Source organism: Petaurus breviceps, unplaced genomic scaffold (assembly GCF_028583685.1).
Source record: "Petaurus breviceps papuanus isolate PSGF00001 unplaced genomic scaffold, PetGlider_PUasm1.0 90977, whole genome shotgun sequence".
In the NCBI taxonomy this organism is placed as follows: domain Eukaryota; kingdom Metazoa; phylum Chordata; class Mammalia; order Diprotodontia; family Petauridae; genus Petaurus; species Petaurus breviceps.
The window spans coordinates 14,031,671-14,053,956 of NW_027187391.1; the positions used below are offsets into that span (position 1 = coordinate 14,031,671).

At 36.9% G+C, this 22,286-nt stretch overlaps 1 protein-coding gene and 1 pseudogene across 1 annotated transcript in view; both read left to right on the forward strand.

The window, feature by feature from the left end:
• The window catches only part of MOXD1 (monooxygenase DBH like 1), a 111,466-nt gene that overhangs the window by 77,285 nt on the left and 11,895 nt on the right, over positions 1-22,286 (forward strand). Inside the window, exons 8-11 of the mRNA XM_069077376.1 lie at positions 1,165-1,331; positions 2,479-2,670; positions 3,656-3,715; positions 7,258-7,400. Of these exons, the coding sequence (XP_068933477.1) occupies positions 1,165-1,331; positions 2,479-2,670; positions 3,656-3,715; positions 7,258-7,400 (562 nt within the window). The remainder of the gene's footprint in view (positions 1-1,164; positions 1,332-2,478; positions 2,671-3,655; positions 3,716-7,257; positions 7,401-22,286) is intronic.
• On the forward strand, positions 7,427-19,054 carry LOC138153244 (large ribosomal subunit protein uL11 pseudogene; annotated as a pseudogene).

A 22,286-nucleotide genomic window follows, 5' to 3' on the forward strand; every position in this document is an offset into this window, starting at 1 on the left:
TTAAATGAAACAATGTTAAAAATAAATCTTACATTGGGGGGAGGAAGCAAAATTGGATCAATGGATATGAAAGAAACAAAGTGCAAATATATAAGCTTATACCAGTGATTTATTTAAATAATTTTGAAAATAACAAAAGATAATTCCAAAGTAACTATAGTATAAGTACATCTGAGAGTACAGTAATTTCTATACTTTTCCCTCTGGAATTGATTTTCATAATGATGAGGAACTAAAAAAACTGTCATAAAAGAGAAAGAGTACATTATATTCAGTATACTGTTCTCACCAAAGCAAGAAAGAAGACTACCATTTTGGAAGGATTTTCAACAACTAATGAAGGCCAGAAATGTTTTGTTTTTTGTTGTTGTTGTTGTTAAACCACAATCAACCAGAACATTTAATTAAACAGAACACCCCATTGCTCATTTTTAAGGAATTCCCATTAAACTATGTTTTATTGAATTAGACAAAATATATATTATTTTAAAATACTTAATAGAGTCCTTTGAGCACTTTTTACAATCACTTTGAACTTCAGGTAATTTCATAAACAACCACATGTAGATACTTTATGAAATCAGCCTCCATACTTGAAGAGTCAATAGATTTCATCATGATAATTTGTGAGGCATCAAAGGGTCATAGATTGACAATGAGCCAAAAAGGAAAGTGGAATTAAAACCTCATTGGATGGTTGTTGTGATTTTTAAAATATAATTAACAAATCAGTTGCAGAGCAAAAGTTATTTATTCTTATTTTGAAACTATTGTGTCTAAGTTCAAAATTAAGCAGTAACCTCTCTGAATTATTCTTGGTTCAGATGATTGCCCTTTCATTTAATATTTGGTCTTCATTTCAGAGGATTGTGGCATACCAGGTATGTGACTCATATTTTTCCATAATTTACTATGAAATTTGACAGTGGTTGAGGTAGTGTGAGGAGCAGAATAGTCTGTCTAACTCTAAACTAATGACTGGCTTTTAATTAGGGCTTTTCAATTCTTACTATGCTTTCATGTATTGCCAAATTTATTTCTTCATTGTAGGGTTTTCACTGCAAAAAAGTAATGAACTCAGCTTAATAGACTAAAGAGTAATGGTATTTTTATTTTTTCTTTTACAAGGTCAAACTCACTTTCCATCATGTGCTTTTATTACAGGCTTGATAGATAGCTCTGGACTGAGGTTCTTTCATACCACCGTTTTAAGGAAATATGATGCTGGGATAATTGAAGCTGGTCTCTGGGTCAGTCTCTTCCATAACATCCCTCCAGGAATGCCTGAATTCAGATCAGAGGGTCATTGCACTCTGGAATGCCTTGAAGAGGTGTGTCTCTTGTCTGTATTCATTGGTTAAAATAATTTATGCATTAACTAACATTCTCAGAAAAGTATGTGGTAAAACTTTCAAAAAACAAACATTAAAGTAAAAGCTCTGAATTTAGCTATTTATTAAAGATGTTTGCTACATAGTGTTAACAATACACCTATTATTAAGGATATGTACATATTATTAAATGCAATTTATTTACAAATTAAGGGTTCATTTCTAATAGACACACTGCAAAGACAAGTCATTTCCTTTTCATATTGAGTTGGCAATTTAAGAAACACATTGGTCTCCTTTCTCTGTTTTTAAAATTCTGAAGGATGTTTCTTCATTTTGTCTTCAAGGACTGAGAGGTCAGACATTATGAAGGAAGTTCTGGGTTGAAGGTATAGCTCAGGATCCTGGGTTTTCCCCTTTATTTTCTAAATATTAATGATAGATTGCAATTTTATCATTCCTTGTAATCTTGTCTCTGTTTGCACAGCCCCTTCTTCTTCCTCCTCTCTTCCCTGAACTTCTTTTTTCTCTTGTTCTTTCTCTTTTTCCCATTTCCTCTGCTTCTCAGTCACCCTACTTCTCTCCATTACCTTCTTCCCTTCTTCCTTCCTCACCAGAGGAAAAGAATAATGTTGATAAAAATGAACATAAGATAAAAACTATTGTTTCCCCAGAATTCAGCAATTTGAAGAGACATTTCTGAATGAAAGCTCTGTAAACTTGGGGCATATATTTAAGTGGATTATGACCAATATTGAGCTGAATAAATGTTGTGACTTAGAATTTACTTGGGCTAACAAGCAAAGAATAGCCCTGAATAATCTCAATTAAGAATGGTATTGTGACTGTTCAAGAATTTATTCATTTCTGCCTTGGTTTTTTTGTTTGTTTGTTTGTTTGTTTTTTCCTGCCAACTCTTCCTTCAAGTTTTCATTACAGGCAAATTATTTAAACCTACCACTTGGTTCTTGTTCAACAGAATATATGCTTCCTGAGGGCATGAGCTTTCTTATTTTTGTCATCTAGCACCCACAACAATAAACATAGATGGCATGAAATAAATATTTTCTCATTGAATGTTTTTATTTAGTTATTTGTTTTTGCTCTAAAAAATCCTGATAAGATTTTTGTTTTTGTTTTCTCTCAGGCCCTAGAGGCTGAAAAACCAAGTGGAATTCATGTATTTGCTGTTCTTCTTCATGCACATCTCGCTGGCAGGGGTATCAGGATGCGCCACTTCCGTAAAGGAGAGGAACTGAAGTTACTTGCTTATGATGACAACTTTGACTTCAATTTCCAGGAGTTTCAGTATCTAAAGGAAGAAAGAACCATCTTGCCGGTATGATTATCTTTATCCTTTCCTTACAAGAGTATGGAATTCACAGTGACTTATACTTATGAAAGATTGTACCAAGCAAATGAGTTTGGCAGAAAAGTGCCTGAATTACAAAAAAAAATAAGACCATCATCATTGTTCACCAGCCCAGAAAGGACACATTCCATTTGTCTTCTGAAGTCTACTGATTTCCCTATTACTTCTGGCAACTGTTGAGTCATTTCAGCTGGATCCGACTCTTCATGTCCTCATTTGGGGTTTTCTTGGCAAAGACACTGGAGTGGTTTGCCATTTCCTTCACCAACTCATTTAAAGATAAGGAAACTGAGGTAAATGAATTTAAGTTACTTGCCCAGGGTCACACAGCCAGTAAGTGTCTGAGGCTGCATCTGAACTCAGGTCTTCCTGACTCCAGGCCTCATGCTCCATCTATTGCACCATCCAGTTGCTTCTACTTATGGAAGTGGCAGGTAGTAATTCAAAGTGCAGATTTTAAAAGTAGCCTTACGTACTGAATACACTAAAGAAGACTTCTCTCTTTATATGACTTAAAACTTAGAAATCCTTGGGTTTGAAATCATGTAGGACAAGCAATCAGGCATCTTCTTAAGAGAAGAGAGCACTGGCCCCAGAGTCAGGAGACCTGAGATTGGTTCTGGCCTCAGATACTTAACACCCACACAAAATAACTGGCTGTGTAACCTTGAGCAAATTACTTAACCCCAATTGCTTACAAATAAAAAGAGTGCATTTGAATTCTACCCATAGAAGTTATGACCCAAAATATGAGAGGTACTTAAATAAGTTCAATCTTCATATTATACCTATATGACATTTTATAATTTTTTAGACTTTTGAAAGATTAATATTAATAGAGAAAGTTACAGCATCTTCAGCCCACCCTCCTGAAGTCTTGCCCCCATTAGTAACAGATCTGATACAAAGCAATACAAAACTCCAAATCTGAGCACTTCTAATTCTATTTTAGGGAGACAACTTGATCACAGAATGCTGTTATAACACCAGAGATCGAGTACGCATGACATGGGTAAGCAATTATTTTAATCAGTTTGAGTTGACTGGAAAAAGAAGGCATGAGCCTTCCTTTATTTTTCTAAGAAATGAAGGCATGAAATATTCCCACTTGGAAAGAGGGAAGGTAAGAACTTGTGTACTACCACAAGAAAATGAAGTAAAATACTTTAGATTTTATTAAAATTCAAACCAATAAATACAATTATGTTATGTGCATGAAATTCTTTGATAGTATAACTTTTTATTACTAATTATTACTAATAATTACTTATTACTAATTATTATTACTAATAATATTACTAATAATCTCTTTAGTCATTAGCTCAGTGTATTAGATCACCTGGATGTTAATGGAAACAAGTTCAATCCTTGTATGGAGCTGTGGCCTTTTTTCTATTCCATGACCTCAGAATCCCAAGTCTAACAAGGAGGGCTGCTATTAGGGACCAATTTTTAGAACCCAGGGATTGGCACAAATGTTTGTAGGGAAAATGATTCCAAATGTACACCTCATGTACTCAGTGTAACAATGGCAATGATTTATTCATGGCACTTTTTTTTTTTTTTGTTAGAGAGGGGTATGTGAACTCTTTACCCCTTCTGATATCTTTGTAAGATGTGAAATAACCTTTTTGGTTGAGTCAAGGAGAGTAATAACTAGATTGTGTGAGAAAGCAAATTAGCTATACCTCTGGGGTGCTAAACTGTGCATTAATTCTGGGAGTTTGAGATTTGGAGACATTAAAAGCTGGGAACTATCTTAAGTAGACTTCTATAGATTTGGGTGGGGAGTTGGGGGAGAGAGAAAGAGAGAGACAGAGAGATGCATGGAGAGACAGAGACACAGAGGAAAAAATGTAAAGAGAGAGAGAATCATATCTATGAATAGCTTGTTCCATACTTCATAATGGAAGACAAAATATCTTTTCCCTCATATAAAATATATAAAATTTTTCAATTCTAGTGTTTTTAGAAAAACCTCACATAATTTGGTCACTGAATTCTCAACTAGGAAGCAGTATGGAATAACAAAAAGCCTAGACCTGGAGTCTATAGATCTGAGTTCAAATTGTAACTGCCACACTTGGTTGTATGAAGTTAGGTAAGTCACTTAGCCTCTTTTGGGCTCAGTGTCTGTCTATAAAATGAGGATAATTATAGTACCTGCCTCACTGGGCTATCATGAGAGTACTGCTTTGTAAACCTTAAAGAACGATGTAAGTTTGCAATGTTATTCTTGGGAATGTTTTTGGCAGCATACTACCACCATCCTACGATTTGTTGTTCAATCGTGTCCGACTCTTCACGACCACATTTGGGGTTTTCTTGGCAATGATACTGGAGTAGTTCCCATTTCATTTTCCAGCTCATTTTATAGATGAGGAAACTGCAAACAAGATTAAGTGACTTGCCCAGGGTCACACAGTGTGTGAGGCCGAATTTCAACTCAGGTCTTCCTGACTCCAGGCCCTGTACTCTATGCATTGAGACATGTAGCTACCCCATATCCTACTATTTAGCAGAAATATAATTAATATAAGAAAATGCTTCCTTATTGGAGGACAATTATTATAATAGGAAATGGTCTTTTAGAATGAGTGTTGTCTTTCCATCCACTGTTGCCTCCCAAAGTACCTCCCTTATTTCCAGGTACACTTTTAGCACTAACATTGTTTTAGCCATAAAATATAACAGTCCTTTTGAAAGCTCCAGAGCTCTCTCTCTGACCCCCTACCCCACTTTAGGCAAACCCATCCTAGTCACCCTAATGTATACTTGAGGAAACCCAATCTCCTCTTTTGGCAGGTGGGAATCATTCTCCCCATATCCAGGGCAGACACTTAAGCAATGTCAAAGATATCCTTCAAGAAATCTAGCCTTCTTCTATATGTCCTATGCTGATGACTCATTTTGACCTTGGGTTCTTGAAGGCGGTGTCAGCATGCTAGTAGATACACATAAGACAAACTCTGTCTTATACTTCAAGAATTCACTTTACTAACATGGTGAGGCCCATCAGGGGAATGATGCTTCATTATTTACCGTGAATATCTAGGAAATATACAAAAGTGCAAATGGTCCTTAGAACAATATAGTCCCATAGTGTATGTGAATTGATGATAGTGGAGTGACAGAAAAGGGAGCCAATTGGTAAATATTCACTTTTAGATTTACAAATGTTATTTTCTCAACCAATGTGCTATCTCACTGCTGGAGGAAATTAACACTATACATGTCAAACAGCAGCAACAATAATAACTAACTTTGCATAGGATCTTGGGATCATAAAGTTATGACTGGAAGGGACTGATCTCATTTTATCCTCACACTAGCTCTGGGGGGCAGGTACAATTATACGTAGTTTGCAGATATGGAAACTGAGGCTGAGAGGCTGTGACATCATAGACTCATTCATAAATACTTGAAATGAAATTTAAATTCAGGTCTTTCTGAGTCAAATTCTAATGTCCTATTCATTTAACCATATTCCCTCATGTGAAGTAACATGTAATAATAGAAGAATACAAATTAGTGAACTTTCTGTGCACAAATGAGCAAAGAAGATCTGTCTTTTCTAATTGAAATTCTGAACAAATCTGAGTAAATTGGGTAGAAATTTGATTTCACTAATATTTTAGTAAATATATAAAGAAATTTGAAAGAAGGGGTGTATTTATTCATTCATTTAACAAATAGTAAGCTCCTACTGTGCACTTTGTTTTTTTTATAAAAACTTGCACATTATCCCACATTTGTTTGTAACTGAATAGAATTACTACTTATAAGTTATTAAGATAATTTTACAGGTAGCTCTATTATATTTTTTCTCCTTTCTTCCTAGGAAAAATTTACCTTAGACTTGATGATGTGATTCCCAATCCTAAGATCAGAGTTAGAGTTAGGATGAGCTACTTGGATGAGGTGAGGTGAACAATTCTTCCATTCCCTCTCTGAGTTTAACTGAGGTTAAACTTTGTGTTGTTGCCCAAAGATGAAAACAACAACTTGACTTTCATAATTATGGAATAAAAAAAAATCAGCCAAATTGGTTATCATTAACATTAGAGATAGGTTAATCTAGGTGATTGATGGAATTGTTTAAAGAAGTCATCAGGGGGTGGCTAGGTGGCACAGTGAATAGAGCACCGGCCCTGGAGTCAGGAGGACCTGAGTTCAAATCTGACCTCAGACACTTAACACAAAAACTAGATGTGTGACTTTGGGCAAGTCACTTAACCCCAATTGCCCCTCCAAAAAAAAGCAAAAAAAAAAAAGAAGTAATCAGGTTGGCCATATAGGTTAGAAAAGTGACTAGGTCAATTAATAACAAGCTGACTTTTTAATAAATATATATAACCACTATTCCTAATAATTATGAATAGTAACTCAGAAAACCAGAATCATGCTCAAACTGTAATTCTTTTGACTTTGAGTTTCTTTATACTCAGTGTTAGCAGGGTCTCTAGGATATTGCTTCATGTGTTACCTATTCCTCAACCACAGGTAATAACAGTATTATTAATGCTATTTTGGTTGAAATCACTCCATTTTTAGGGTGGACTAAGCACCAGAAGTGAAATGTGCCTCTCATATCTACTCTACTATCCAAGAATCAATCTTACTCGATGTGCAAGTATTCCAGACATTATGGAACAACTTCAATTCATTGGTGTTAAGGAGATCTACAGGCCAGTCACGTAAGTAGTCCAAGGTTCCATGGCATGGGTTATCTATCTTAATATGGTTCCAAGTGAGCTTAATTTTTGTATCGGTTTTATTATCCAGCCATTATTCTTTTGGCTTTGCTGTTCCATCATTTTATACTAGTGGGAGGAACACCTGGAAGGGTGGCCTCACATGTTTCCCGGCTGTTCTTTTTTGCTATATAAAACAGAAAAAGGAAAACTGGACTCACTGGTTTTGGTTAGACATAAGGAGTTCTTCAAAGTAAGGGTCATTAAGTCCTAGAATGTCATAGTAAGGGCAGTGGTCTCCTTTAGAGATTTAAATACAGATTAGTTTCTAGTTTGTCTTGAATAGGAAAATAGGTCTGCCTATATATTTGATGACTTCAAAGTCCCTTTCTTTCTTATAGTGGTATTATTTTTTGAGGTGATAAACACTCAGGTAACATTAATATTAGGCTTTTTAGGAGTTAGCTTGATAGCTATCAATCAGCAATGATAGCAAAACTACATATAAATCATTAGGAAGAGTTAATCAACAAACATTAATTTACCATCTACCAGACACTGCTAATACTGGGACAATAAATGGAAACAACACTTGAGGTTCTTACAACCTGTGAGGAGAAAGAACATGTGTATACATTTAAGCATATACAAAGTTTAAAATAAGGCAATTTGGGGAGACAGGCTGGAGGGCAGTCATAATCAGGAAAAGCCTCATTGGAATCTGTGCTTGAGTTAAGATAATGGTGGGTAGTGACAAAGACATGTGATCTAGTCCTGACAGGTGATTCTGTCACATCAATTCTTTAAGACAGTTTGGTCATATTATAGCTGGGGTGGAAGATTAGGTTAAATAACAGCATGTATCTTAGTATCCTCATCCACTTCCTCTTGTGCAGTCTCAGTTTCCAAAGCTGTAAAACAAGGGAGTTGGACTAAATGATCTCTAAGAACTCTTCCTGTTCTAAAATTCTATAATTTTAAATGGAATATATAGGGCAAAAAGGAGAAAGCAATGCAGTACTGTGGCAATGAAAAAAAAAAACTGAGCATTTTTAAAATAGTTGACAACTGAGCTCAAAATATCTCCAGAGAATGAAATTCATTCATTACGAATTGACAGAATGAACAATCAGATCACAAGATTCAGAGCTCATGAATTTACGACTGAGATATGGGTTCTTTTTATCTTGTCAGAGGCAAGGCTTCACAAAAAGAGATCCTGAAAAGGGATTATGATTTTTGCCTGATGTGAGTCCCTAAAAGCAAAAGTCATTCCTGCGCAACATCATAAATTGTGGATTGTACTAACAATATTTCACAGAATCTCAGATCTGTAGGGATCTTGGAGACCATCTAATTCTAGTCCAATCTATACCTGAACAAGAATCCCCACCACCATTACCAAAACAAAGTGTTCCTGGCAAGTAGTGACTTACATACCCTTTGTAGACCTTCAGGAATGGGAAATTTACTACTTTCAGTAACAGTGCATTCCTCTTTTTGAAAGCTCCAATGATTAGAAAGATTTTCTTTAAAGCCAACTGAAATCTACCTCTCTATAATGTCCATCCACTCCTCTAGTTTTGCCCTCTGGAGCAAAGGAAGATGTCAAACCTCTTTTCTAAGTCAAACATTTTTCAAATCTCTAACCCTTCAAGTACTTAGGATCATAGGACCAGAGATTTAAAGTCAGAAGGGACTTAAGGATAATAGCCATGTTGTATTTTTATCTCTTGATTGTTGTACTTTGTAATTGAAGAAGACAAAAATGACATCACCATGTCAGGGTCAATGTACAGTGTATCCAACTGTGGCTAATCAGACCAATATGAGCTCAGAAGGCTCCACCACAGGTCATAAACAATTAGTTTGTATGAAAATTTGGTATGGAATTTGAATTGAGCTTGGGGTACTCTAAAACTCCCCAGTCATTTTCACATGAACTTCTATTAAACTATGACTTCCCTTTCCTGAACTTGTACAGCTGAACTCATATTTAAAAGTTGAGATTTTTATGCATTAAATTTCATCTAATTCAATTGAGCTGATTTTTCTAGTCAACACATATTGTCCTAAATTCTGATTCTGTTATCAGTGTGATAACTATCCCTCTGAGCTTCGTGTTTTCTCCAAATTTGATAAGCATGCCATCTATGCTTTTGTCCAGATATTGATAATAGTGTTGGACAGAACAAGGTCAATAACATATACTATGGGACTTTCTACTAGAAACCTCTTTGAATCTAACTAATGATACTATCATACTTATCTCTCTCCATCTTATACCCAAGTTTCAAGTTATGACATGAAAGAAAATTCAAATATCTTCTTAACATTATACATGTTTGTGATATTCTCTTGATTCGTCTACTCTAGTGACTCTGTCCTGAGAAGGACATAAATGTAACTCAATTGTCCTATTCTTGATGAAACCATGTTGGAACTAAGTGGTCGATTAATCACTGCTTCAATATTTAAGGGATCATAAACCATCCCTTAAATTATGTTCTACATTTTTAAATCAGGAATTAATGTTAAACTTGGTGAATATGCTTAAAAATACAGCTTCTTTCCTTTTTTGTTTTTTGCTTTAAGTAGTATTTTATTTTTCCCCCAATTACATATCAAGAAAATTTTTAGCATTTATTTTGACAAGCTTTTGAGTTCCAAATTTTTCTCTCTCCCTCCCTCCCCTGCCCTCTTCTGAAAATTGTAGATAGTTTGATAATAGCTTATACATGTGTTATCATGTAAAACACATTTCCATATTTGTCACAATTGTAGAAGAAGAAACGGATCAAAGGGGAAAAAAACACAAGAAAGAATAAAGTGAAAAAAATACTTCAATCTGTATTCGGAGCTCAGCAGTTCTTTATCTGGATGTGGTTAGCATTTTCCTTCATGCGCCTTTTGTGCTTGTCTTGGATCAATGTGTTATTGAGAAAAGCTGAGTCAGTCATAGTTGATCATCACATGATGTTGCTGATACTGTGTACAATGTTTTCCTGGTTCTACTCATTTCACTTTGCATCAGTTTGTATAAGTCTTTTCAGGTTTTTCTGAAACCTGCCCATTCATCATTTCTTATTGCATAATAGTATTCCATTATATTCGTACACCATAGCTATAAGCTATAAGCTAGTCATTCCCCTATTGAGGGGCATCCCCTCAGTTTCCAATATTTTGCCACCACAAATAGGGCTGCTATAAACATTTTTTTGCACATGTAGGTTTTTTTCTCTTTTTTATGATCTATTTGTGATACAAATCTATTAATGCTATTGCTGAATCAAAGGGCATACACAATTTGATTGACGTTGGGGCATAGTTCCAAGTTGTTCTTCAGAAAGGTTGGATCAGTTCACAACTCCACCAACAGTGCATCAGTGTCCAAATTTTCCCACATCTTCTCCAACATTTATCAGTTTCCTTTTTTTTACATACTAATCAATCTGATTGATATGAGTAGTATTTCAGAATTGTTTTAATTTTCTTTATCTAATCAAAAGAGTTTTAGAGCACTTCTTCATATGCCTATAGATATCTTTGATTTCTTCATCCAAAAACTGCCTGTTCATAGCCTTTGGCTATTTATCAATTGGGTAATGACTTATATTCTTATAAATTTTACTGAATTCTCTATATATTTAAGAAATGAAGCCTTTATCAGAGACACTTGCTGTAAAGACTATTTCCGAGCTTTCTACTTTCCTTCTAATCTTGGTTGCATTGGTTTTGTTTATACAAAAGCTTTTCAACTTAATATGATCAAAATTATCTATTCCAAGTTTTGTAATGCTATCTCTTATTTTGTCATGAATTCTTTCCTTTCCCATAGATCTGACAGGTAGATTATTCTTTGCTCTTTGAATCTGATTACTTCATTGTTTATGTTACCCTTTTAACAAGATTTAGCTTCCTTATCTCTCTTAATTAGATCTATTTTTGCTTTTACTTTGTCCAAGATCAAGATTGTTAACCCTGCTTTTTTTTTTTACTTCAACTGAAGCGTAATATATTCTGCTTTAGTCTCTCTGTGTCTCTCTGCTTCAAATGTGTTTCTTATAAGCAACATATTGTAGGATTCTGGTTTTTGATATCTGCTTCCATTTTATGGGAGAATTTATCCCATTCCCATTCACAGTCATAATTACTACCTGTGTATTTCCCTCCATTCTGTTCTCACTTCTGTTTGTCCTCTCTCTACTTTCATCCTTTCCCACCTCACCAATGTTTTGCTTCTGTCTACTACTTCTTCTGATCTGCCCCTCCTTCTGTCACCCTCCCCCCCACACACTTAATTTCCTTCTCTCCTACTTCCCCGTCAGGTAAGATAGATTTCTATATTCAACTGATTGTGTATATTATTCTATCTTTGAGCTGATACTGATGAGAGTAAGGTTCAAGTGATGCCTATCACCCATATTCTCCTCCCATATTCCCCTCCATTGTAATAGGTCTTTCTAGCCTCTTTGCATGAGATACTTTACCCCATTCTACCTCTCCCTTCCTTCTGTACCCATTATGCTCCTCTTCTTCACCCATTAACTTTTTTATGTCATTCCCTCAAATTCACCTTATAACCATACCCTCTCTATTATATTCCTTCTATCTGTACTGTTACTGATAAAAATTTTAAGAGTTGAAAGTATCATCTTCCTGTGTAGGGATGTAAACAATTTAGCTCCATTGAATCCTTTGTTTTCTTTCCCCTTTTTACCTGTTTATGCTTCTCTTGTGTCTTGATATTGGAGGTCAAATTTTTGGTTTAATTCTGGCTTTCTTCTTATGAAGACTTGAAATTCTTCTATTGTGTTGAATGACCATTTTTTCCCCTTGATGCATCATGCTCAATTTTGCCAGGTAAGTGATTCTAGGTTGGGATCCCAGCTCCTCTGCTCTCCAGAATGTCAGGTTCTATGACCTCCAATCCTTTAATGTTGCAGCTACCAAGTCCTGTGTGATCCTGATCGAGACTCACTGATTTTTGAATTTTTTTCTGGCCACTTTTAGTATTTTTAATTTGACTTGATAGTTCTGAAATTTGGCTGTAATGTTCTTGGGGTTTTTATTTTAGGGTATCTTTCCTGAGGTGACCCAGGACATTATGGCAGTTTTCCTTGATAATTTCTTGAAAAATGCTGTCCAGGTCCTCCTTTTGATTATGGTTTTCAGGTAGTCCAAAGATTCTGATATTGTTTTTCCTAGATCTATTTTCCAAGGAAGTTGTTTTTCCCATGAGGTATTTTACATTTTCTTCCATTTTTAATCCTATTGAATTTGTTTGATTGAGTCATGATGTCTCCTAGAGTCATTAGTTCCACTTGCCCAATTCTAACTCTTAAGGTGTTGTTTTCCTCAATTAGTTTTTGTCCTTTCTTTTCCATCTGCTTGATTATATTCTTTAAGGAATTGTTTTCTTCAGTGTATTTTTATCTCCTTTTCCATTTGATAAATTCTTCTTAAACCCAGTTCACTCTGAAGCTCATAGATTAGACTACAATAGGTCCCTGCCCAAGTTCCATTTAATGGCTTTTTTAGGGGGACCCTCCTGGCTTAGAATGAATGTCAATGGTAACTGTTTCTCTTTGGAACAGCCACCTTAAGGTTTTGTGTCAACAATGCAATATTCACAATGCCCATGGTAACTATAAATATGCTGTTATGGTTATTAATCACAAAATATACCAGGCTCTCTACATGGGGGAGAAAGCTAGAACATTTATTCAAATACCAGAAAACCGAGTCCCAAAACCAGAAAGTCAAAGCCATCACAGTAGCTATAGAGTTGACACACATAGTTAATGCAGTAAACACCCACATTCTCAAGCCTTCAAACAGAACAGGCTACCTCAGGCAAAGGTCCTCCTCTCCTCATTCACAGCAACTGCTCAGCGTCCATGCAGGTCACTCCCAGAAACTCTGGCCCCTGCAGTTCCCATCCCTGGCAATCCTCAGCAGGATTTAGCTTAGCAGAATTAATTTAATCCTTAGCAGAAGTTCTGGTTAGCTCAAAAAAAAAAAAAAGGAGTTCATGCAGCTTCTGCTGCTGCCACGCTTCCAGTCAGCGAACTCAGTCTAGGTTGGTTCCAGCTTCCTCTTGCCCCACCCCTTCCTGCTATGTCAGCAAGTTTGAGGGGCATGGAAGAACTTCAGATCCTATAACCATTATAGGGTCTTCCCCTCCCAGCTTGATTTTTCTTCTTTTTTTTTTTTCTAATTAAAGGGGCCATCCTTTCACCCACTTCTTAAAGAGGCCTATTCACTGAATGGGTATTACCTCACTCTAAGTTAGTACCTGAAAAGGCCTTAGTCTAAATGGGCCAGGGTCTCCCATTGTATCCTGAGTCATCTCTAGTCACCCTGATGAATATCTGGTCACTAGATTAGAAGACTCTGGAGGAGAAAGTAAGGCTGGTGACCTTGCACAGCCCTCCCTCATTCAAATCAAAGTCAACTGCAAGTCATGTCATCATTTCCCTGATGCCATGGTCCTCTTCAAAAACTAAGGACAAACACAACAACAACTTTTTAAGCACGTTTCCATGTTATTGATTCTTTTTCATAATTCTCTTGCATCCCTCATTTCTTTTCCCAGTTTTTTCTACCTCTTTTATATGATTTTTAAACTTCTTCTAAACCTCTTCCCTGAGGTCTTTCTAGCCTGAGATGACTTCTCATTTTTCTTTGGGGTTTTGCCCATAGGTGCTTTGGCACTCTTGTCCTCTTCTGAGTTTATGTTCTGGTCTTCCCTGTCACCATAATAGCTTTCTATGGTTAGATTCTTCTTTTGTTATTTTTTGTTCATCTCTTTTTTTTTTTTTTGGCCTTTTCCCTTTCTTTTCAATTTGAGCTCTGCTCCCAGAGTGGAAGGAGCACTGTCTGTCTTCTTGTGCTATTAGCTATAGGCTCTGATGTTTACCTGGTGCTGTGTTGATGTTGCCCTGAGGCCCCCAAGGGACACTTGTGCCTGATACTGGGCTGAGGGTGTGGGGTGGGGTTTAGCTTACACTGCAGGAGGCTTATAGAGGTCTGGCAGCTTATCTGGTGCTGAGCTGGGGTCCTAGTGATGAGGTCTGGCATGTGCTGAGACCCAGGGGATGTTTCTGCATTTACCCATGGCTACACTGAAGCATGTGGCCGTCTGGCCCCTGGAGGCTGCCTGTTTGCTTGGGACTACACTGAAGCATGCTGGCTGGTGGCTGCCTGTTTGCTTTGGCACCCAAAGGGTCAGCATCTACCTGTTTTCCCAGGGTTACGCTGAAGTACGTGGTAGTTCTTGGAGCTGGAGTCTGCTAGTTCCCCTGGCTATGCCAAGGAACTTGGTGGGTCCTGGTGCTGGTATCTGTTCCACTACACTGGAGCTCAGGATCTCCCTCAAGTTTGCTGAGTTGGGGTTTGCTGCTGGCTTGCTGGGATGCTTCCTGTCCTGGACTCCTCTTTCACCTGCGTGAGAAGGACCTTTCTTGCCAATCCTCCAAGTTTCTTGGTCTAAAAGATCGTTTCCCCGTGTCTTTTTGCTGGTTCTGCTGTTCCAGGATTTGTTTTGTGGTTCTATTTCATGGTTGTTTGGAAGTGAGTATGGGAGAGTTACAACAATATACTGCTTACTCAACATCTTGGCTCCCAGAAGTTTGGATCCTCTTTCCCTTTTAAAAAAAATCAGGTAAACGGGAAATTTCATGTCCACGGTTTTTCATGAATCACTAATAGCACCTCAGCAAATACATCTGTGAATTCTTTCTCCATGCTGTTCATATGGGCCATGGTTACTTTATCTTATTAATGGCTGCTCTGTCTTCTTTTACTATCTCCTATCTTACTTTCAATCAGTTTTGATCCATTCTCCGTCTAAAGATTATTATTCTTGTTAGAGAAAATAAAATATGAGTTGAATAACTCCTTTTCGTCTCTGAAATCCATAATCATTGTCCCATATACTCTAAGCAACTGTTATATACTTCTTTATCTTCCTCTTATCACCAAATTTGCTTAAACAAATGAAAAAAAACTTCACTTTTTAGAAATCCATAGCATTTATGGGTAGTTTTAGATTAACCTGACCCAATGCCGCTCTTTCATTATTTTAAATTGTATTTTTGAATTAAAAAGCATTTATTCCCCCCCCATCTTTTATCTACATTGAAGTTAAAAAGAAAAGAAAAGCAAGTCACTTATAACAAAATAGTCAAGTAAACAAATTCCCACATTGGCCGTGTTCAAAAATATGAGGCTTCTTCTGCATATGAAGTTCATTTCCTCTCTTTCAGCAGATCGGTAGCATGATTCATCATTCATTTGGAATAGTAATGACTCTGCATTGACCAGAGTTTTTGAGTCTTCTAGAGGTGCTATCATAAAAATTGTTCTTGCAGTTTTGCTTTGCTCTGCATCTGTGTATAAACGTATCCCAGGTATCTCTGAAACTATATAGCACAACAATATTCTATCACATTCATATATAATAACTTGTTCAACCGTTCCTTAATTGATTAGCATTACGTTAGTTTGCAGTTCTTTACATTATGAAAAGAGCTTCTAGAAATATTTTTGTACAGTAAATTTTCCCTTTCTTTGAGGATCTTCGATTTTTAAAGGACATGTAAAGAAGATGGAAAAAAATGAAAGGTACCATTAGGTACCATTATGCTCATTGGGAGTTAGCTTGATAGCAATCAGCGATGCTAGAAAATCTACATAGAAATCATTAGAGAGGAAGACCAAGTTAATCAACAAGCATTAATTCACCATCTACAATGTATCAGATGGTATACTAGGTACTGGTGATACAAAGACAACTCTGTAACAGCCTGACTTTAAGGTGCATACATTCTGTTGGGAGAAAGAACATGTACACATTTAAGCATATAAAAAATATATCTGGGTCTTTTGGCTTCCAGCTCATGGTGGTGAAGGTGCAACTTCTTTCGGTCGTCCCGAATCCGGGTTTATCCAACACCGGCAGCCACCCCGCAGCATCCAGGCCAAGTCTCCACCTTCGTTGCTGCCATGCCGCCCAAGTTTGACCCAAATGAAATTAAAGTCGTGTTTTTAAGGTGCACTGGTGGTGAAGTTGGTGCCACATCATCTCTAGACCCCAAAATTGGTCCCTTGGGTTTGTCTCCCAAAAAGGTTGGTGATGACATTGCCAAGGCAACCAGTGACTGGAAAGGGCTGAGGATCACAGTGAAGCTTACCATTCAGAACAGACAGGCTCAGATTGAAGTTGTACCCTCTGCCTCAGCCTTGATCATTAAATCCCTAAAGGAACCTTGTCAGGACAGAAAGAAGCAGAAAAATATTAAACACAATGGAAATATCAGTCTTGATGAGATTGTCAGCAGTGCTCGACAGATGAGGCACCAGTCCTTGGCAAGAGATCTCTCTGGAACCATTAAAGAGATACTTGGGACAGCCCAGTCTGTGGCCTGCAACATTGATGGCCGATGTCCTCATGATGTCATTGATGACATCAATAGTGGTGATGTTGAATGCCCAGCAAGTTAAAAGCTACAAAGGAGACTATTGAAATAAATTTAACATTTGATAAAAAAGTATATCCAAGGATTAGTAATAATAGCTAGTATTTACATAGTTCCTACTATATATCAAGTACTATCCTAAGTACTTTACAAATATTATCTGTTTTGATCTTTACCAGAATGTTGGGAGGTAGGTGCTACTATCCCCATTTTACAGTAGAGGAAACAGGTAAAAATGACTTGCCCAGGATCAGATTAGCTAACCAATATCTGAGGCTAGATTTAAACTTATGTCTTCTTGACTCCAGGCCCAGCTCTCTATCCACTATACCACTTTGCTGCCTGTAGTAGTGGGGAATTTCTGAGTCAAAGGATATGAAAAGTTTAGTCACTTTCCTTGCATCTTTACAACTTAAAAGTGAGAATGTTTGAATTTCACAGCTCCATCAATGTACTTCTTATGGTACACCCCTTCAAACATTGACTGTTCCTGCCATTTTTCATCTTTATTAATTTGCATGGAGATAAAAACTCAAAATTGTTTTAATTTGCAATTCTTTTTCTTCTATCGGCAATTTGGAGCTTGTTTTCTTGGGGTCATTTATTTGCAAATCTTCTTTTGAAAACTATATATTCTATGACCACTTTTCTATTGGGGAATAACTCTTAGTGTTGTATATTTGCATCAAATACATCTATATCTTGGCTATCCAACTTTTATCAGTAATGTTTGATGCCAATATTTTCCTACTCTACCTTTTCCTTTCTAATTTGGTCTTTCTTACATAAAAGTTTTTAAATTTTATCTATTTGAAATTTCTATTTTTCTTTTATAATTTCTTTTATTTTTTTTGTTTTATTAAGATTTCTCCCATATTTGTGAAAAATACTTGATATTATCTTTTTTCAAAAATTGTGTGACTTTTTATATTTGTGATACATGTGTATCCATTTTGAAAAGAAACTATTTTCTCCTCTGAGAGTTTGACTTCACTGTATATGGGAAGATCTTCAAACCTAATATGTCATTTGCATTTATTAAGCACTTGCAATGTGTCTGGCACTGTGCTAAGCCATATATATATATATATATATATTTTTAAAGGTCAAAAGACAGTTCCTGCCTTCAAGGAGTTCACAATCTAATGAACCTCCCAGAATGCAGTAGTCTTTTTTTATCCCCCCTTCCATCTCTGTAACACATTCTTCTTCCTTCAAACTCCTGTCTCCTATAGGAATTCATTTTCCTCTGAATTCTCCTTAAATCACTTCTCATGTAACCAGTTATTTGTTTATCCCTAATAGGATGGAGAGTAAAGTCAGCCCATTCACCCTATCAGGGAAACCATTTTGTATTTAATGAATGTCACTTGTCACTTGCAATTCCTGAAGATCAATACAACATTCCTGTCTCCCTTCTATACTTGCTGAAACTGAGATCCTCAGTTCTGTCACTCTTATTAGCTCTCACAGCCAGGCTTTGGCAAACTGCTTGTTTGCTGGGGCACTTCACTGCATGAGGCTCTTTTGCTAAGGTTCCTGAGCAAAGCTTTCTTGTTATTATGATTTCCTGTTTTGTTTTTTCTTTCTGGGGCTTTCCCTGAGATCTGAAGCTGCTTGCTTTGATTTGCAGGTGTGTTTGATCTGCAATTAGCAGATTCCTACTCCCCCTAATGCAGACATTAACTGCCCTCAGCTGTTATCTTCCTTTCTCTCCTCTCTTCTCCTCTCCCCTCTCAACAGACTTCAGAGACTGTCTACTGGAGTCTTGACTCTTCTCTGTTGTACCATCTTCTGATGTCCTGGTTATCTCTTTCTCTTTGATGAACTTACCGGCAGTAAATGATGTACTCCACTGGTAAGTGAACAAGGATGTCTGATGTGCAAAGTCTTGGTAATTACCCAGTGATCCCAGGATCAGCAGCACGAAGCTATTAACCGAAGTGAAAACAGTAGCTCATGTTTGTTTCCATGGATGCAGACTGGCAATTCTTCTATAACTCATGGTCTCAGAGAGTTTCCTAGGGTGCTACTAAGAGAGAGGCTAAGTGATTTGCTGATAATCACACCAGATTTTCCTACCTCCATCCCAAAACCAACCATGTATTTACTGGGCCTCACTTGTGTAAATATCATTATATCCATTTTAAAACTTACACTCATGATTTGCCAAAGGTTGCATGACTGCTAAGTTACAGAGCTAGGATTCAAACCCAGACCTTCTGACTTTCCAACTACAGCACTTTTTCTTTTGTTGTTGTTGCTTTTTTTGCTTTTTGGAGGGCAATTGGGGTTAAGTGACTTGCCCGAGGTCACACAGCTAGTTTTTGTGTTAAGTGTCTGAGGACAGATTTGAACTCAGGTCCTCCTGACTCCAGGGCCAGTGCTCTATTCACTGAGCCACCTAGCCGCCCCTATAGCACTTTTTCTTCATCTGGTGCCCATAAATTTTCCTTCTTTATATGTGTGTGTGTGTGTGTGTGTGTGTGTGTGTGTGTATGTCAATGTAATTTATTTCCTTTGTAATCCTATGCATTTTATTTTGTATACTTAAATATGTCATTCTGAGAAGGGGGTCTATAGGTTTAACCGGATTGCCAAAAGGGTCCAAAACAGAAAAAGTTTAAGAACTTCTAGTGTCTCTCTAAAGATCATGCTTAGAAGTTTAGTTCTCCAGAACTAGCTCATGTTCTTGTATTTAGACCATTGATAGTTTTCACATCAACAAATATGTATATTTATTGAATTTTCTTGAGGGAAGGGGCACACAAACTTCTCCAAAGGAATGAATGTTTTCTGTTGTTTAAAACAAAAGGAAAAAGGAAAGATGTGTAATACAGGATGGTTCTCTTGTGTCATGCTCTATGGCACCACAATTTTCTTCTGGATACTGACCCATCTGGGACCTCTAGATATATTTATTTCCCTTTCCCCAAGAGCTGTGTTCATGTCCAAATGTCCCAAAGTATCAATAATTCTCAGATTACTGTGCTTGAGAAATGTGATACTTGGGTAGCATTGAGCAAACGGGTCTTTGGATGACTTTGGAAGAAAGTGGGAAGGGCCTCACAGTACAAGGCCAGTCTTGAAATGACATTGCCCACATCAAGCCATTCATCATCATGGCTAAATTTATTTAGTCTTTCCAAGCATGAATGAAAAAGAGCCTCTCTTTTGAAAAACACATTAGGACTCTAAATCAGAGATTGGGTTTTACTTCATCATCACAGTGACATAATTGATGGTAAAGTCCAAACCAATATGGTGCTGGCTGAGAGATCTAAAGGAAAGAAAATAGATGGGTCATTTGTTCTTCTTCTTCTAACTCAAAGGAACACTGCTAGTGTGGTTTAGGGACCTCCCTATTTTTTTGCAAAAATAAGCTATTAAAAAGGAATGTTGTATAACCTAATGCGGCAAAAAAAAAAAAATGCTGTTCTATGTTTTTTAGTTTCATTTAAAACTAGTTGCTCTGTTTTAAAGTTAACATTTCCCAGGCACCTAGAATCAGCTAAAGGGGGATAAAAAAGCTGACAACCAAACACTCTCTCAGTTGCATTATCTATTAAGTGGGAGGGATGGAGGGGGATATTACTTCTGTATTACAAAAACATGACAAGGCTCCACCAAACACCAAAAGTTCGCAGTGATCACACAATGTAACAAATGATGGGTTTAGAAAAGTGGTTGTTTTCTGTGCCCAAATCATCCTTCCCTCCCCTTTCCCACTCCAGATTATCTATGTCTAGAAAGCTCCATGGAGAAATCTTCTCTGATGAAAGCATTTTGATAGAGGGAAAAGAACAATGAGTTTGCCTTGGTACTGACATGATTGTAGATTTAGAGTTGGAAGGGACCTTGGAGGTCATCTAGTCCAACCTGTTAATTTTACAAATGAGGAAACCAAGGCCTAGAGAGACTGAGTTTTGCTCAGTCATCAAAGTAAATGGCACAGCAATTTTAATACAAGATCTATGACTTTCTGTCAATTTTTTTCCATGAACCTTACAACCTCCCCTAGTTGCGTGACTTTTGGTGATTTGTCTGTGCCTCAATTTCTTCAAATGTCAGATGAGGATGATGATATTTGCATCGCCCCCTCATAGGGTTGTTGTAAGAAAATTGCTTTATAAACATTAAAATACTATAGAAATGTGAGTCATTATAATTAAAGTCTGTTATAATGTTTAAAAGGAGAGTCTACTAGAAATCATGTCATGAGGGTCTATGATTAGGCTTGCCTTAAACTTGAGTGGATCAGGCAGCTGCCTTTTAAGCTAGCTAGGAAGGATTCCTTCCCTTCCTCTAATAAGTAACTTCTCTTTCTCCTATATTCTTTCTTATTCCTGATATTACCTTCAGGAAGAGCAAGGTCTTGTCTTTTGTAGCAAATCCTCTGGATCTAGGCTCTTAACCCCATCTCCACTGGAAGGTCAGGTCTCCAGAGTATTTTAGGCTTAACCTTGAGAGTCAAGTTCTGCTGTTCCCTTCCAAATGTTGTATAGGCTATGAGGTCCCACTATTTCCCTCATTAATTACCACTCAATATCAATTAGCCAGGCTTAATTTAGCTTTTAAAAAGGGTGATTTTACTATGTAAGATGATTTGGGAAGAAGAGTTGGTATACCTCCCCCCCAAAAAAGAAAGGAAAGGTCATAGCATACTCTCTGATTAGTAATAGATGCTGAGTCTAGGGCAAAGTTGGCTTAAGCTTGGAGATCACATTGACAAAGGGATAACTCACAGCTGGTGGAAGTCCTTTTGCTGGAGTCCTCAAGATATTCCCTTAAATACAGTGCAGCTTTTCTTCTGGGTTCATTATAGAGCCTTGAATTTGCCTTTCCTTGTTGCTTCCAGCCTATCCTTGGCTTCTGGCGTAGATATTGCTTCCAGTCACTGCCCTCCCAGGGACTTGGCTAGGATCCTAACAAAAGAAATCCATATAAAAATCCATATTTCCTGGTCCTTTGATCTTGGAAGGCTCCTCTTCAGAACTAAAGGGGAAGGGGAAGGAGGCTGAGGATCTATTTCTTCTCCACCACCAAGTTGTTCTTTCTGAAGGACTTGGCTGGAATAATTCACTGCCTAATACTTGAATCTCAATTCTGAACCATCTTGTTGGTTTTATACATGCCCTTCACGGAATGAATAAGTACCTCAAGCAATCTGAGCATACTTTCTTGAGTGATATCTTTTCACTTTATCCAAATACTTCAAAAAAACTTCTAAATTGATTCAGGACTTTTCACTTATTCTAAAGCTTATGGTTGACCGATTGATACCTAGACCTTGACTATCCCTCTGATTGATTGCTCTCATCAGATGAAGGTATCTGAGCATAACTTACTTGAAGTAGGGTGGAATGATTTGATTGATTACACATTTACAATTAAAAATAAGAAAAGA